This window comes from Molossus molossus, unplaced genomic scaffold (assembly GCF_014108415.1).
Source record: "Molossus molossus isolate mMolMol1 unplaced genomic scaffold, mMolMol1.p scaffold_m16_p_14, whole genome shotgun sequence".
NCBI classification, from domain to species: domain Eukaryota; kingdom Metazoa; phylum Chordata; class Mammalia; order Chiroptera; family Molossidae; genus Molossus; species Molossus molossus.
The window spans coordinates 34,420,856-34,434,901 of NW_023425349.1; the positions used below are offsets into that span (position 1 = coordinate 34,420,856).

The 14,046-nt window shown below is 38.9% G+C and overlaps 1 protein-coding gene across 3 annotated transcripts in view; it reads right to left on the reverse strand.

Moving 5' to 3' along the window:
* The window catches only part of UNC13B (unc-13 homolog B), a 260,259-nt gene that overhangs the window by 107,871 nt on the left and 138,342 nt on the right, over window positions 1–14,046 (reverse strand). For all 3 annotated transcript variants that reach the window (XM_036260527.1, XM_036260526.1, XM_036260525.1), the window contains exons 9-10: window positions 2,985–3,296; window positions 324–414 (exon numbers count right to left, since the gene is read on the reverse strand). In XM_036260527.1, coding sequence (XP_036116420.1) covers window positions 324–414; window positions 2,985–3,296 — 403 coding nt within the window. The remainder of the gene's footprint in view (window positions 1–323; window positions 415–2,984; window positions 3,297–14,046) is intronic.

The window sequence follows — 14,046 nt, forward strand, 5'->3', positions numbered from 1 at the left end:
TTCTTATAGTAGAATGCCTATTAATGAATGTAGAAAGGATAACAGAAATAGAAAGTTACCATTTGGCTGATTACTTTACTGAAAATAGCATTTAACTTTATCTTCAGACTCTTGACCCATTAGGTCTATTTGATTTCCATTAATCAGCATAGAAGGAAGCCAATAGCCACCTCCCATCATCTCTTAAGGTTCTAGCTTACATGTCATGTATTCCCAGAAACACACTAAGATGACTAATCACTGATAGCTTCTTTGGCATCATATGTCACCCAATTTCAAAGGAAAAATTGTCCCAACTAGTATTAGAACAATAGATTTCCTACCTCTTGCAGTTGGAGTCGAACCTTGGTAACTGCTCGGATCCAATGTGCTCTGGCTTGAGTAAAAGGTGAAGATGCATTCTCCTCAGGAACACTTGTTAAGAAAAGAATAGTCCTTAAAAATAGTCCAGGCCACAAGGTAATAGTGCTCAAGGCAAAACTGCCAAATATCTAAAATAAAATGGTTTGTATTCATGCCTATACTTGTTTAATGATTCATGCCACTAAAACAGCATAGTCCTGAATATCCAATGTGAAAAAAAAATTCACTCTGAAATGACAACTCCTTTCAGTTTTTCATCTGTATCCCTCACTCTTTCCCCCTTTTTCAATCACCCAATGAGAAAGCTCATTGGGACAGTCAGGGATCAGGGTACTAGTAGCAATGGCAAGAGCCCTGAGTCAATGTCTAGAATTAAAACTATGTAGAGAGGTGTGGAATAACTCTCACCTCACCTCTCAAGACCAACAGTCTCTCTTAGGAATTCTACATAGCATTCTTAGGGCAGAATTTTGTTCCTCAAAACCTTTCTGCTCCACTAAGTATTTTGGAAAGTTTACTAATTCCTAGACTACATCAACAGTGCTAAGAAAAAAAGCACAGTCCTTTTTCCGTCATGATTTTATCCCTTGAGCTGCCACAGGAACACCCTCAGTGAAATGAACAATAAATGTAACAAAGCAGCTTTGAGACAGAATACTACCCTGTATTAGAACAAGTCATCATCCAGGTCCCTAATTGTTGAATAGTAGTTGATTACTGGTAATAATGCTTTTCCTGACTCCCACTGTGGTCTACTGCCAAGGTAACAAACATGCATCTACCATATAGAAATGTAAAATATATATGATGGGCTCTAATGCCATCTAACTGGGTCAATTTTTCTAAAACATTTGTAGACCTTTCTGGCCAGTGTGGAACTGGACTTGACTGGCACAGCCAGGATCTGAGAGGATACAATCAGTAGAAAAGGATAAATACTCATGCTGGTCACTGCTGCTCTAACAAGAACTCTACCCAGATAACAGAATTGCCAAGTCAAAGTGTAACAGGGAATAAAAACTTTATTCTACTCTGACTAACCATGAAATGGAATTACAATGAAATATTCTAACAAACTGATAAAAGAAACTGACATACTGACAGTTTCCTTATAAGCATATTGCAGGCATTAGCAGTTCCAGTTCCTGCTTGTACAAGAAACAGCCTTGACCATGACTTTGGTTGACACAGATCACCCAAATGCAGGAATTTGGCTAGCATGACCAGTTCCAGTATGCTGACATTAAAGATCCATATCAGGACCAGCAAGAACATTGCTTGCACATCCACAGCCCCTCCTCTTGATCTCTTCGTTCTGCTTTCCCTCTCCCCTCCCTATAAAAACCCCTGCCTGCACTAAGATGCTAAGATGGGCTTTGAGACAAGAATTCACCATCTTCTCAGGCTATTGGCACTTAAAAAGTCTCTTTCCTTTTTCACCAGCATCTGTCTCATGAGTTTGGCTTTCATGGCAGCAGGCAACCAAACCTTGATTCTGGTGACATAACATCTACAAAGAGCCATCAACCCAATAAAAAAGCTGGTCCAGAGCTCAGTCTCCTGGATGTTTCATCTACTAGATGAGCCACCAGAAATGATGGAAAAAGTTATCAGGAAAAAGTAAGGAGAAGAGAAAATATGTTTATATCTTCAGTGGTGGAGTTGACACACCAACCAATCTCTAACTTTTACTTTGTAATTAGCATTCGTTGCTCTGATCTTTCAGTGAGAAGCTTTATTATTAGACCTTGATATTTGAGAACCTAAGACACACCTACCCCTTATTACTCAATATAAGTGGTTTCAACTGGGGCAGGGGAAATCTGGCAATATCTGGAAACATTTTTGGTTGTTACACTGATAATTGCTACTGGCATCTAGTGTGTACAGACCAGAGAAGCTAATAAACATCCTACAATGCATACAGTATCTCCCTATAACAAAGAGTTATCTGGCCCAAAATGTCAACAATGCCAAGACTGAGAAACCCTACTCTGCCTAACCTCTCAGCAACATTACTGACCAATTTAGCTCAATAATAACACTCAAAATATGTACTAAGTTTCATTATAAGACTGTTAAAAGGACACATTTAAATTTTTTCTTGTGGGTACCAATTGCCAGATACACTGCTAGTCCCCAGAGAGGCAGAAGCACAGGTTAGATCTGGCTTTGATACCAATTCTGTCTCAATTCTGTCCTGGTTTCCTTAGCCAGGAAAAAAACAAACAAACAATGTACAAAAGAATTTAAACATTAATATGCTGGGAAGCCTATTTCATTCTAAGCAGCTCCTTTGACTAAAATAATCTGCAGGGCTCAGGTCAGTTCCAGACTCAGAGGCTGCCATATGTGGGGCCAACTAGTAAGCCAAGAACTGCAGACAAAAACGCCTGGTATTCTCTAACTAATTACAAAAATCCCAAGTATTCTTAAGAGGTCCTCAAAATATCTTGGGACTTACACCAAAAATCAAAGGAAGCAATATAGAGCTAAGTTCAGAACCCTGATCACCACCAAATGCAGCTGCAGGGAAAAAAAATGAAGAACTTACATTCAGCAACATAACAAGGTAGATATTAAGGAAATCATGTGTGCTCCTCCAGGCAGCCATCACCTACCTCTCCTGGGGGCCTAAGACATGGTCTTTGTGTAGCACCAGATCTGGAGTAGGATGGGTTGTGACATCTTTCATCACCTTGGGTTCACATGCTCTCCCCTTCTCTTCTTCACCAGTCACTTCCAAGACTTTATCTTGTTCTCCAAAACCCACTTGGCCATCTCTGGAGAAACTACCAGAGCTGTGGCAGGAATGAATTGAGTCCCTCTCCCGACGGTCATCATCTTGTTCATGACACTGATCTAGTTCACTCAGCTGAGAGCTTCCTTGGCTCACATTACAGGAGGAACCATACCTACTACTGCTGGTGGGGCTGTGAGAAGGAGAGGAAGACAAGTAAGTAAATAAATGAAAACTAAGGACCAGGGCAAAAGTAACAGATTAATCTAGGAAATAATGATTGTATTAGTGGCAAGAATCACAACAGGAGGTTCCTGGGGAAAAGAGGACCAAACTTTACAATCTAGAAGAATTTGTTTCTACTCAGCAGTCACAACAGGGAAAAAAAACATACACTGGGTTCTCAAACAGCACTTAACCTCAACCCTGCAACTGACTTTGAAGAATATATTATCTTAATGTGATATTTATAAACAGATTAAGAATCATTAAAAAGTCTGTTGTTAAAAGTCTAAAATTCTTCATTCAGACTTCTAAAGAAACTTATCCAGTGGCTGTGATTAAAGTTTTCTAATTTCCACATAATAAAATGGACAAACTCTACTCTCTTTTGCTATTATTTGTTAAACTAAGGTCCCCTTTCGTTCCTCTACAATTGTAAATGTGAACGCCTGTGACTTAGGATGAACAAAGGACAGTGGATATGTTCCTTCAATAATCTCTCAGCCACAGCACAATGAGGTAATGGAAGCCACTAGGAGATAAAGGTTAGGATCAAGAAATTCCTCAGGGGATCTCACCAACCATTCATCTCATGAATATTACAATGATATCACTAACAGCACACGGAATGTCCCAAAGATAACCTTTCCCATCTGTAAGTGAATTGCTCTTAGAACATAGCTCAATTTTGTTCAAAGTGAACAAAGTCCAGCTCTAGGATCTGGGTCAGGGCCATATTAATGAATTTCTGTACCTAACGAGAGGCTAGCCCAACCCTCTCTCAATCACCTGAATTCCATACCCAGAAAGGAAATTTGTTCCCTGCTATGAGAGATAGCAGCTGTAGCAGAGTGCGGCACTAAATCATGGCCAGAAAGAGCAGTACCCAGAGGTTACTCCCTTCAGCCATATACTGAATCTAAAGGGTTCTGACCTATTCAAGATAGAGGGACTTGGTGATAATCTACAAGATCTATCCTAACCCATTTGGGTAGTTCCATCCCAAGTCAGGGGCTCTCATTTTACTTCTGGTATCCTGCTGGAAAGCCTCCATGCAAAAGGACAAGAAATTTCCTTGCCAGAGAGTCAAGCCTTTAACTAAAGGGCTTATGTTTACTCTTGGTCAAATGAAGATAAATGGCTTTTGTCCAGTGATATTTTCCCTATGATTCCTCCCAATTACTTGTATTTTCAGGCTGACTTCTGATTCCATCCCATGGCAGCAAGACAGATACCAGGTCACTATTCTGAGCAGTCTTCCTCTCCACATCTCTAGAGCCCCTGACCGTCCACTTTGGACAGTTTTGACCAGAGGGCAAAGCATCATTCTTAAACTGCACTGTATGGTGATTCTTCTTAGGAGAAATAATAGTACCCTTTGCAGACAGACCCTGAATAATGGTGCAGACTGAAGAACTATAGCAAACAATAGCCCTGAGCTCCTGTGAGACTTTACTTGAAGCACTTATTAGACACCAGTCTCAAGGATAGTAAAAGGCACAGACTGGAAGAAGCTATGTAAATTCATGTGGAATAGGATAGAGAATATAGGTTATCCCAAGATAATCCTTTGTACTTTGTATTTTACTTAATACTCTCATTGCCACTGAAGAAAGCATCTTAGAAGACTTGGAAAGCAAAGCAAAGTTGGTGTCTCCACAGCTATTACAGATAAAAGTGCTGAAGGCCCAAGGAAGCATCCTGGCTCATCAGGTGGTTACAATTAATATATGCTACTCTACTTGCTGCCTCTTCCTACCCTCCCTTCTGCATTCCATGTTATATAAGGTAGAGCCAATCACAGTGAGTAAATTTCAGGGCTTAGCCTTTCCTTTAAGCCGGAAGCTCCTTGTTTCAATAAATTAAATTTGGCACTAGAGAAAAGGGAGAGGATGAAAAGACCCACACATTATTTCTTGTTACTTAAACTCTAATTAACACGAAGCTCAGGTGCTAGGAAAGACACAGGAAGGATAAAAAGCAGGCTATGACTAATCTACCACTAAATTATTGCATCATAAATGGTCAATTCCTTAAAATCATTTATGATGCTTTAACTGAGAACAGGCCTTTTGCTGGTCTTTGGTTCTTTGATGCCATGCCGAGTAACTGACAGCTGTACATTCAAAACAGAGTCAGTGTTAGCAGGCATTGCCTCCTCTTCTTGTGTTTCTGGCTGGTGAAGTAGCTCACAAACAGTACAGCGCTCTTTCTCATGACTCCCTGAAGGACAGGTGAGGCCAGAGAGGTTGCCTTTGGTACCCCGGTCTTCTCCAGATGCTGGGATTTCCTGCTGGTTTTCCACTTCTCCAGGCCCTGACAGCCCAAGAATACATATACTTGACTTGGCCTCCAGCTGCTCAGAGGTCGCAGAGAGCTGAGTAGAAATCTTAGCTGGCTCAGCACTGGCCCCAGACATTTGAGAAGACTCCAAAGCTTTGTCAGCCTCACTGAAGTTAAGGTCTTGATCACCGCTGATAACCAAAACTGGAGTGAAGGATTCTGTAGGCATTTGTTCAGGGCCCCCTTTGTGCTCTTTTGGCCGTGGGAATAAAAGGTCCAACTTCTTTCCAAACCTCAGCTTGGGACCACTTGCCACTATACTACTTTTTCCTTCATTACCTCCCTCAAACAGAGTTGACAACTTCTTAAAACCGGACATCAAACCAGTCTCTGCTGCCCTATTGCCAGAGGAGGAAGTTGGGGAAAAGAAAGAACTTAGTGGTTTCCCATACTCAGTAGAAGAGGATGGGAAATGAAGCTTTGGCAAATTGGTCATGTTTGGGATCTCAAAACATGGTCTTGACTGCTTTGTTTCCTGGGGGGCTGCAGATGTATCTTTCTGGGCATCAGGTATCCCATAACTTTCTTTGGCAAAAAGCACAGGTTCCTCCAGAAGAGAGTGAGAAAGGGATCCTCGGGTTTCCATTGTGGAACTTTGGCCTACTGAACTTGCCTCACTGAACAGTGTAGTAGTACTGGCTTCTAGTGAATTGGTTGCCTGAAGCTTTAAGATATCTTGTTTTGTGAAAGAAGACTGCATAGCTGGCTTTGGCTCAAGAGGAAGAGGTGGCTGAATTGATGAAGGAAGCTCTCTGGTAATCCAGGTAGAATCTGGATGCGGCTGTGTTGGCAATGAAATATGCTCTGCTTCAAATGATGCTTCTGTGTCTGAACCCTTCAATATCCCCATGTCTCCTTCATCACTCAGAGATAATACTCCTTGCCTAGCATTGTCACCTGAGATAGAAGATGCAGCCCCAATTGTTTCAGAACCCTGGGGTTCTGGAAGATTGACAGAAATATTGTTTTCCATTTCAGTTGTTAGGTTAGGATTATCTGTCAAGGTCTCCGAGTCTGACTTTGCACTAACCACAGTCTTTCTATAGTCACTGAGAGTAGATTCTAAATTGAATGATGCAGAAGCAGCCTCTCTCCACAAATTTTCTAGCGGTACTGATCCTATAGCATCATTGGAACTACTATTTTGAAGGCATGCAGTAGCTGGGATAGATGATTCTTGTTTGCATGTCTCTACTTTGGGACTTTTGGAAATTCTAAATAACTCACCTTTAAGTGGCTGAGATGATACACCAGAAGAGGGAGAGAAAAAGTTTTTCTTTGTAAGTTTAGGGGAGGCAAAAAATCCAGGGAAAGTTTTGGGAGATTCAATTAAGCTCCCAGAGAAAGATTTCACTTTGTTCACAAACCCTGAAAGCATTTCTACTGAAGAGTCCAACATTGATTTGTCTTCCTCTTTATCTGCATCTCTACTCTGGAGGTGCCCTACACACCCTGGCTCCACAGAGGAGGAGGTTGACTCCAGGATCTGTGTTAAGATCTCAACAGGGGCCTTTTCTACGGGCAGGTTCAATGGGTCACTAGAAAATCTTTCATGTTGGTGGTGGCTAGTACAAGTATCTAAATTATTGAGCTTTTCAATCACATGGTTATCGTGTGAAAAAGACCTAGCCAGTGAGCCCCCAGAGACAGCTTCTTGTATGAAATCTTCTTCATGAGAAGCTACCTCAAAGGCCTCTGGACCAATAAGCAGTGTTTCAGTCTGTGCCTGAAATCCTGGTGAATGAGGAACAATATCTTTTTCCAACTGATTCGACTGGAAATCTGCTAAAGTTATCCCTGATCCATTACTGGACCATAATTTACCCGGATAGTCCTCCCCTCCATTGAGCTCATCTTCAAGGAAGGGAAGCTCAATGGTGTTGCTAATGGAAACACAAGGATCCACTAGATGCTCATGAACTATCTCCTGGACTATGTTATCTCTATTGTCATGGTAACCTTCATTTATTGTGCCATCTGTGTCTATAAAAACACCTGGTTTCTTACAGTGCTGGGAAGTCAATGGAGCAACAGTTGAAATGTTATGCTTTTCTCCAGGAGTCTGCTGTTTTTCATCTAAAAAGGACAAATTGAAGAAACTAAAAGAGATTTTCTGAGAGGCATCCTTCTTGATCCTTAAATTAGTAGTGGGAAAAAAGGAAGAAAGTGTGAATAGCCCTTCTGCTTGAGATTTGGTTCTTGGTAGAGTAGCAGAGACTCTGTTCTCAGACTGTTCGGATCCAGTCAAGAAGGAAAATATACTCTTTCTGGTTGGCAACTCTGGTTGGGATGAAGATGTTGTGGCAGTTGAAAAATTTAAGTCTTTGTCAGAATAATGATCCTGTTCATTCAAATTTTTTCTGCTCTGAATATCAAAAGATATTTTATTACTTCTTGAAACTTCTCTTCCCGTAGACAAACCACTAGTTTTTGTTGAAGACTCTTCGAGACAATTTGTTGAGAAAGATGGATTTGGTGACTGCTGAATTAGGTGGTCTCTGGAGAGTACCTCTTTTTCAGTCAAATTATTACCCTGGATCTCCTTAGTTGATGGTTCCTTTAGCCCAGTATCATCAATAGTGGCCTGCTTATTCAGATGTCTAATCCGAACCTTCCCTTTAGAGGAAACTGGTGCAGCAGGAAAGTTCCCAACGTCCTTGCTAGTTAGCTTTGCAGGATTAGGACTTAACTTGACCTCATCTTTATTAGTCACTGAAGAAACAGACATATTTTCAGTTGTCTGTGTAGGAGATACATTAGTTTTAAAGAAATCCCCAAAAGTATCAAAAAAACTGGAAACACCAGAAGATTCATTCTTTTCCTGAGATGTCATCTTTCTATTTTTATCACCATTGTTTTCTAAGTTTGGTGATCCTTCTTTATTCATCTGGGTTTTAAAGATGTTCAAAAATCCAGATGCCTGTTTTTCATTTGCTGCAACACTTACTGAAGAGTTTTCTCCCCAACCAAAGAGTTTCAATGCACTTTTAAATAATGTTCTCTCAGACTCTTTAGAAGACTGGTCCTGAAGAAGCTCATACTTCTTATGTTCATCCCTACTGAACTGTGATGTAAGAGGAACCGAAACAGAATCAGTTGTAATGATTTCATCATCTTCTATACCTAATTTAGCCTGAGGAGTTGTTTGGCTTACCTGGAAAACAGATTTCACCAAACTTTGTTTTTCCACATGAATGCTTTTATTTAAAGAAAATTCTTGCTTCATATTTTCAGTAAATTCTGGTTGCTGGACATTGGAAACGATTTGTCTCTTTGAGTGTTTCTTAAGAAGACGTTCCTCCTCACTTTGGGATTTACTCTCCGATTGCTTACTCAAGATTAATGAATGAAGATCATCATTTGTGAGCTCTGCCAGGTTTGACTGCTGATCCCTTTTATGTATGGCCAAACACTCTAAGGACTCATTCTTTTCAAAAGTCAAAGTACTTCCAACCAGAGCACCCAAAGCAGAAAATAATGAAGTCACTTTGTTCAATGATGGCATCTCTTCTGTTTGCTGTGGGCTGTTAATCATATTCTCAAGATGAACCAAAGTGGCACCTTCTTCAGAAGACTGAAGCCAATGAAAACTGGGAAGGTGAACTAATGAATCCTTAACTACAGCCTGGTTCTTATCTCCCTCTATGATTTGAATTTTATTTAAGATATGATTATCAATACTCTGGGGCTGATTTCTGAGATCCAACGTACATTCAAAGTCTTCAGAAACACAAAGCCTTTTGTCAAAAAATCCAAACTCTCCTTCAAACTTCTGAGAATTATAGACTGAAAAATCTAATGGTTGATCCCTTTGGCCATAATTTGACTCTTCAAGTACATGTGAAAGAGTTCCTAAATTTAGATACAATGGTCCCTCACTTCTTGGCAAAACCACAGATAAATCAAGAGGGCCATCAATTGTTTCCTCTTCAACATACCACAATAATTTATCTTCCTTGTCTAGTACTCTAAAACTACAGGCAGAAATAATGCTGTCATCCAATATAAGACTTGATAGATCATTTGTCTGTAAATCACAATTCAAATACTCTTGATAAAAACAATCAGGTACAAATAAATATGCGTACTGCCCAGTAGAATCAGTGAGAAGAGAATAGATATATTGATCATCATGGAACATATAATATCCATAGTCTCCATCCTCTGATGGCCACCACACTCCATTTTCAAGACATGACAACCATTCCTGGTATTCATAACCCACACCCGAAAAAACAAAGTTTTCATCCATTCTTAATGATTCTTGATCATCTATGGGGCATGTAGTCTTCTCATAACCTGAAGAACAGCTTAAGTCAATGGGAAATTCTTCTAGTGAATTTTTAGTCTCATTAATTGGAAGATGACAAGAATTTCCATCTGAGTTAGCTGCCCACATATCACCTCTTAATAAGTAATCTTCATTAAATGCAAACTGACTGAATGATTCATTTGGTAAGTCACACAAAATGACATTGGTTGAATTTGCTTTCCACTCCAAGATATCTGCATTTTGATCTTTTTGGCAAAAATTTATTGCTGGGTTTTCTGAGTCAGGCCACAAAAAAACATCAGCTGATGGAAATGTATTTTGATTCAACATATAATGAACTGGTTGAAGAATTCTAGAATTTTTAGAGTAATCTTTTATATCAGAGTCCCATTCATTACAGAAATGATTGCTCATCTCTTCAAAAGCCTGATAGTTATTTGATTTATTAAGAATGTTAGTATTTAGTATAGATGGATTTAACTTATTTGAATTTTCATATAGGTTTGCCTCAAGAATATGGTATGGTTTTGTCCTCTTCAAAGATTTCTCTAAGATGTCCTGCTGATCACTGGGAGCACAGTGAAGTATACTGTTCTCAGAAGAGAGGCAATGCTTTTCACTGTGCTGATTTTTCCACATAGAAGGGCAATAATGATTATCAATCCAAGCATCAGCTAATGGTATGTTTTCTTGAGGTAAAGATAAGAAATTTTTTATGAATCCAGAAGTTTCTTGTTTTTTAACATGGTTCCTCTGGTTCTCAGAAGTCACACATGAAGTAACAGGGATCTCATCTAAGAATGAATGTTTATTTCCACTCAAACTCTTTATGTCGCCTAAAGACATGGACTTTGCTTCATCTGGTTTATAATCAGTTGTACTGCTATTGGATATCAAGTTAAATATTCCTGAGAGTAAGCTTGGGGTATTATTCCTGTGGTGAGAGTCACCATTTTTTAAATTTAATTCTTGTGAACTAGACAAGTTTTCAAGAGAAGAGAATCTATTAAACAGGCCAGAAAGGAGGCCTCCTTGGGTTCTTTTCTTGGAAGTTTTATCTACAAGTTTGTCTTTATTAATTTCATTAACCAAGGTGGGTCTTGAAATGGTAGAAGTCAATGCTAATGAAGAGTCTGACACTGTTAAAGATGTTACTTGTGTAAGAGTCTTACTTTCTCCTGAAGAATCAGAAGGTAAATGTTCTTTGGGAACAATTGTCGGGATGACTAATGTATCTCTATCACAGTTGTCTTCTGCTGTGTGGTCACTTGAATTTAATTCCTCTACATTCCCAAATTTCTCAAGATCATTATTAATATTTGGAACTGAATCAGACTTTATTTTATTAAGTGTGGCATCTTCAGGACAATTTTTTGGGTCATTCTTATTAAATGTCTCTGTGTCACCAAATTTTCCTAGATTATTATGAATAGTTGGAACTGAAGTTGATTTTTTTGAACTAAGTTTGGTATTTTCATGGCAGTTTTTTTTAATCTCTTCATCAGTGGTTACTTCTGAGCCATGAAAACTCTGGTCATTGACAATGATATGGCTATCAGTGACAGGAAATTTAAACAAAGGAAAAATGCTTTCTTTCTCTCTTAAATCCTGCTGCTTTTCAGAATGACTAAGAACTCTGAGAAATGGAATATGTCGTTTTCCACTAAAGGAAAAGGAATGTCCACCTTTCTTAGGGACCCTTTCCCATCCATCTTCCTCCACCTGGTGAATTTTCCTAGATTCTGACAAAGTTCCCTTTGAACAATTTTCAGGGGAAGTGAGTAAAAACTGGCTAAAAGATTTTCTGAGTGGCTCAAGGAAATCATCATCACTGATAACTCTGTCCCTCTCCAATGGCTTTGAAGTAGCCTCTTTATTTGCAGTTCTACTGCCAGCTACACAAGGATGTTCTGGAGTATCTTTGGCACATGTTTTTGGTTCATCTGGTAACAGAGAAAAGTCTATAAAGGGTTTTCTTTCCAACAGACTTTCAATATCATCTTTCTTACTTGCAGAACTACCTAAGTTTGAAGGTTCATTAGCTGCTTGGAAAGACAACAAATCCTCACTTGTGGGTATTTGGGACAAACTTGTTCTATCTCCATTACTCCTATCTAAAGCAATGATACTACTGTCATTACCAAGGGTGTCTTCCTTTTGACTTGACTCTGAACCACACCCAATGAAGCTTTCCTTTCTTGTTGGCTTGTTTCTTCCATCATCTTTTTTGGTCTCATCCTTTTCCAAAAATATCTTTAATGGAGTTAGCATGCTGAAAACAGACGTTATAATTGAACTCTGACTCTGTGGAGCAAAGTCCCTTCCAAGAGCTTCTGTTGCATTCTGAAAGCTTAAACTTTCAGTTTTAATGCCTGTGTGCTCATTTTCAGAGGTTCTGTCATGTCTGCCAAAATCCTCATTATCAACTGTTTGAGAAAATAATGGAGAATGCATGGAAAGATCCTTCTCTGATACTGACTTGGCTCTGGGTCTAGATCCCGAATTAATTGTCTCTATTTGAATAAGAGTTTCTGTTTTCTCTGGAGCTGAAGAAGCCAACTTTTCCATAGAGGTTGTTAGATGCTTCGTGCCTGAACCCACCTTTTCTGTGAATAAGGTGAACAAAGAACCAACAGCACATTTCACTCCATTCAACTCAGGGAAATAGATGGCCTTGTCCTTGTCATTCTTGACAATGTTTATAGGTGATATTTGATCCCCAGGCTTTTTCTGTTCTGCATTATCAACAGTATTATTATGTTTAGGTGGTTTTTTAGTTTTTGAAAGGGAACCAAATTTATTAATCTCCTCTTCCTTCTTTGCTAAATATTCCGAGACTGTTTCCACAAAACACTGAAGTTCATCCATTTTATCAATATAGTCCTCCTTGGGTTCCTCAACAGAAGAAGGAGTTATCTCTTCCATGGGACACCCAGACAGATCTCCAAGTGTATTTGCATTGCAATTCATCCTTTGTAATGGAAATGCTGGATTTGCTACATAATATTCTTTAGGAAAACCTCCCAAATGATGGACATTGAATGGTTGGCATGTTGGTGACAGTAAACATTCCTGCTTATCAGAAGAAATGGGGGATATCATAAGTTCATCAGAAGTGCTGCTAGTAGAATCTTCAAGAATATCCAATAGAATGAAATCAGTGGCATGCTGGTTTAAGCCAGATGACTTTTCGCAGTTCTTAAAACAACCAGAACGATCATAATCATGACTTTCCAACTTAGTGGTGCACATGCCACACTTAACCACAAATCCATTTTTGTAGGGGTGCAAAACTGAGTAATTTTGTTTCTTCTTTTCAATGTGGCAAAGATTATAATTTTCACTATTAGGATATGTACTCTTGAAGTTAGTCTTAGTTTCTAATCTACCATTATATTGTCTTCTTTCACTGTCTTCAAAATGACTGTACAAGGGTTTCTTTTTCCTTCTCCTATCAATTGTATCATATTTCTGAGGATATCTGGAGCAAACAGATGTTTCAAACTTGAGGTCAAAATTAAGGGCAGTAGAGAATTCTGTTTCTTGGTTCTGAGAGGATACCTTTTCCCAATTCTTGTAATTTGGTTGCACTTGTTGGCTATAACATTTATCAGTTTTTGAAAGAGTTCTAATTTCCTTTACTTGTGCTTCTTTTACATTTATGTTACTGTTTTCTAGAAGCTTTTGTGATGTTTTCCCCTCTATCTGCTCATATATACCTTCTTGTTCTTCATAGTCAACATCAGAGAAAGCTGAAATAATCCTAACTCTGTCCATTTTAGCCTGCAAGCCTTGTCTGATGTAAAGAGATACATTTGAAGAAACAGAAAGGCCAAGGAAAAAAAAACAGGGGAAAGGAAGAAACGTGATTTAGTGCACATTCAGTGAGAAAACCAGAATTAGTAAAATTGTCAATTTGATAAAAACCATTCAGACCAAAAAAATATAAGAAAATCCACATGATCTTAAATCGAAATTATAGTATTATAGTCAAAGAGTGTATTTTCCACATCAAAAAGAGAACAGCTATAATAACAATTTTTAAATACTTCACTTGCCACCATGAGCTTTTTAGGATTCTTTATTTTCTAAGAAAGAAGCAAAC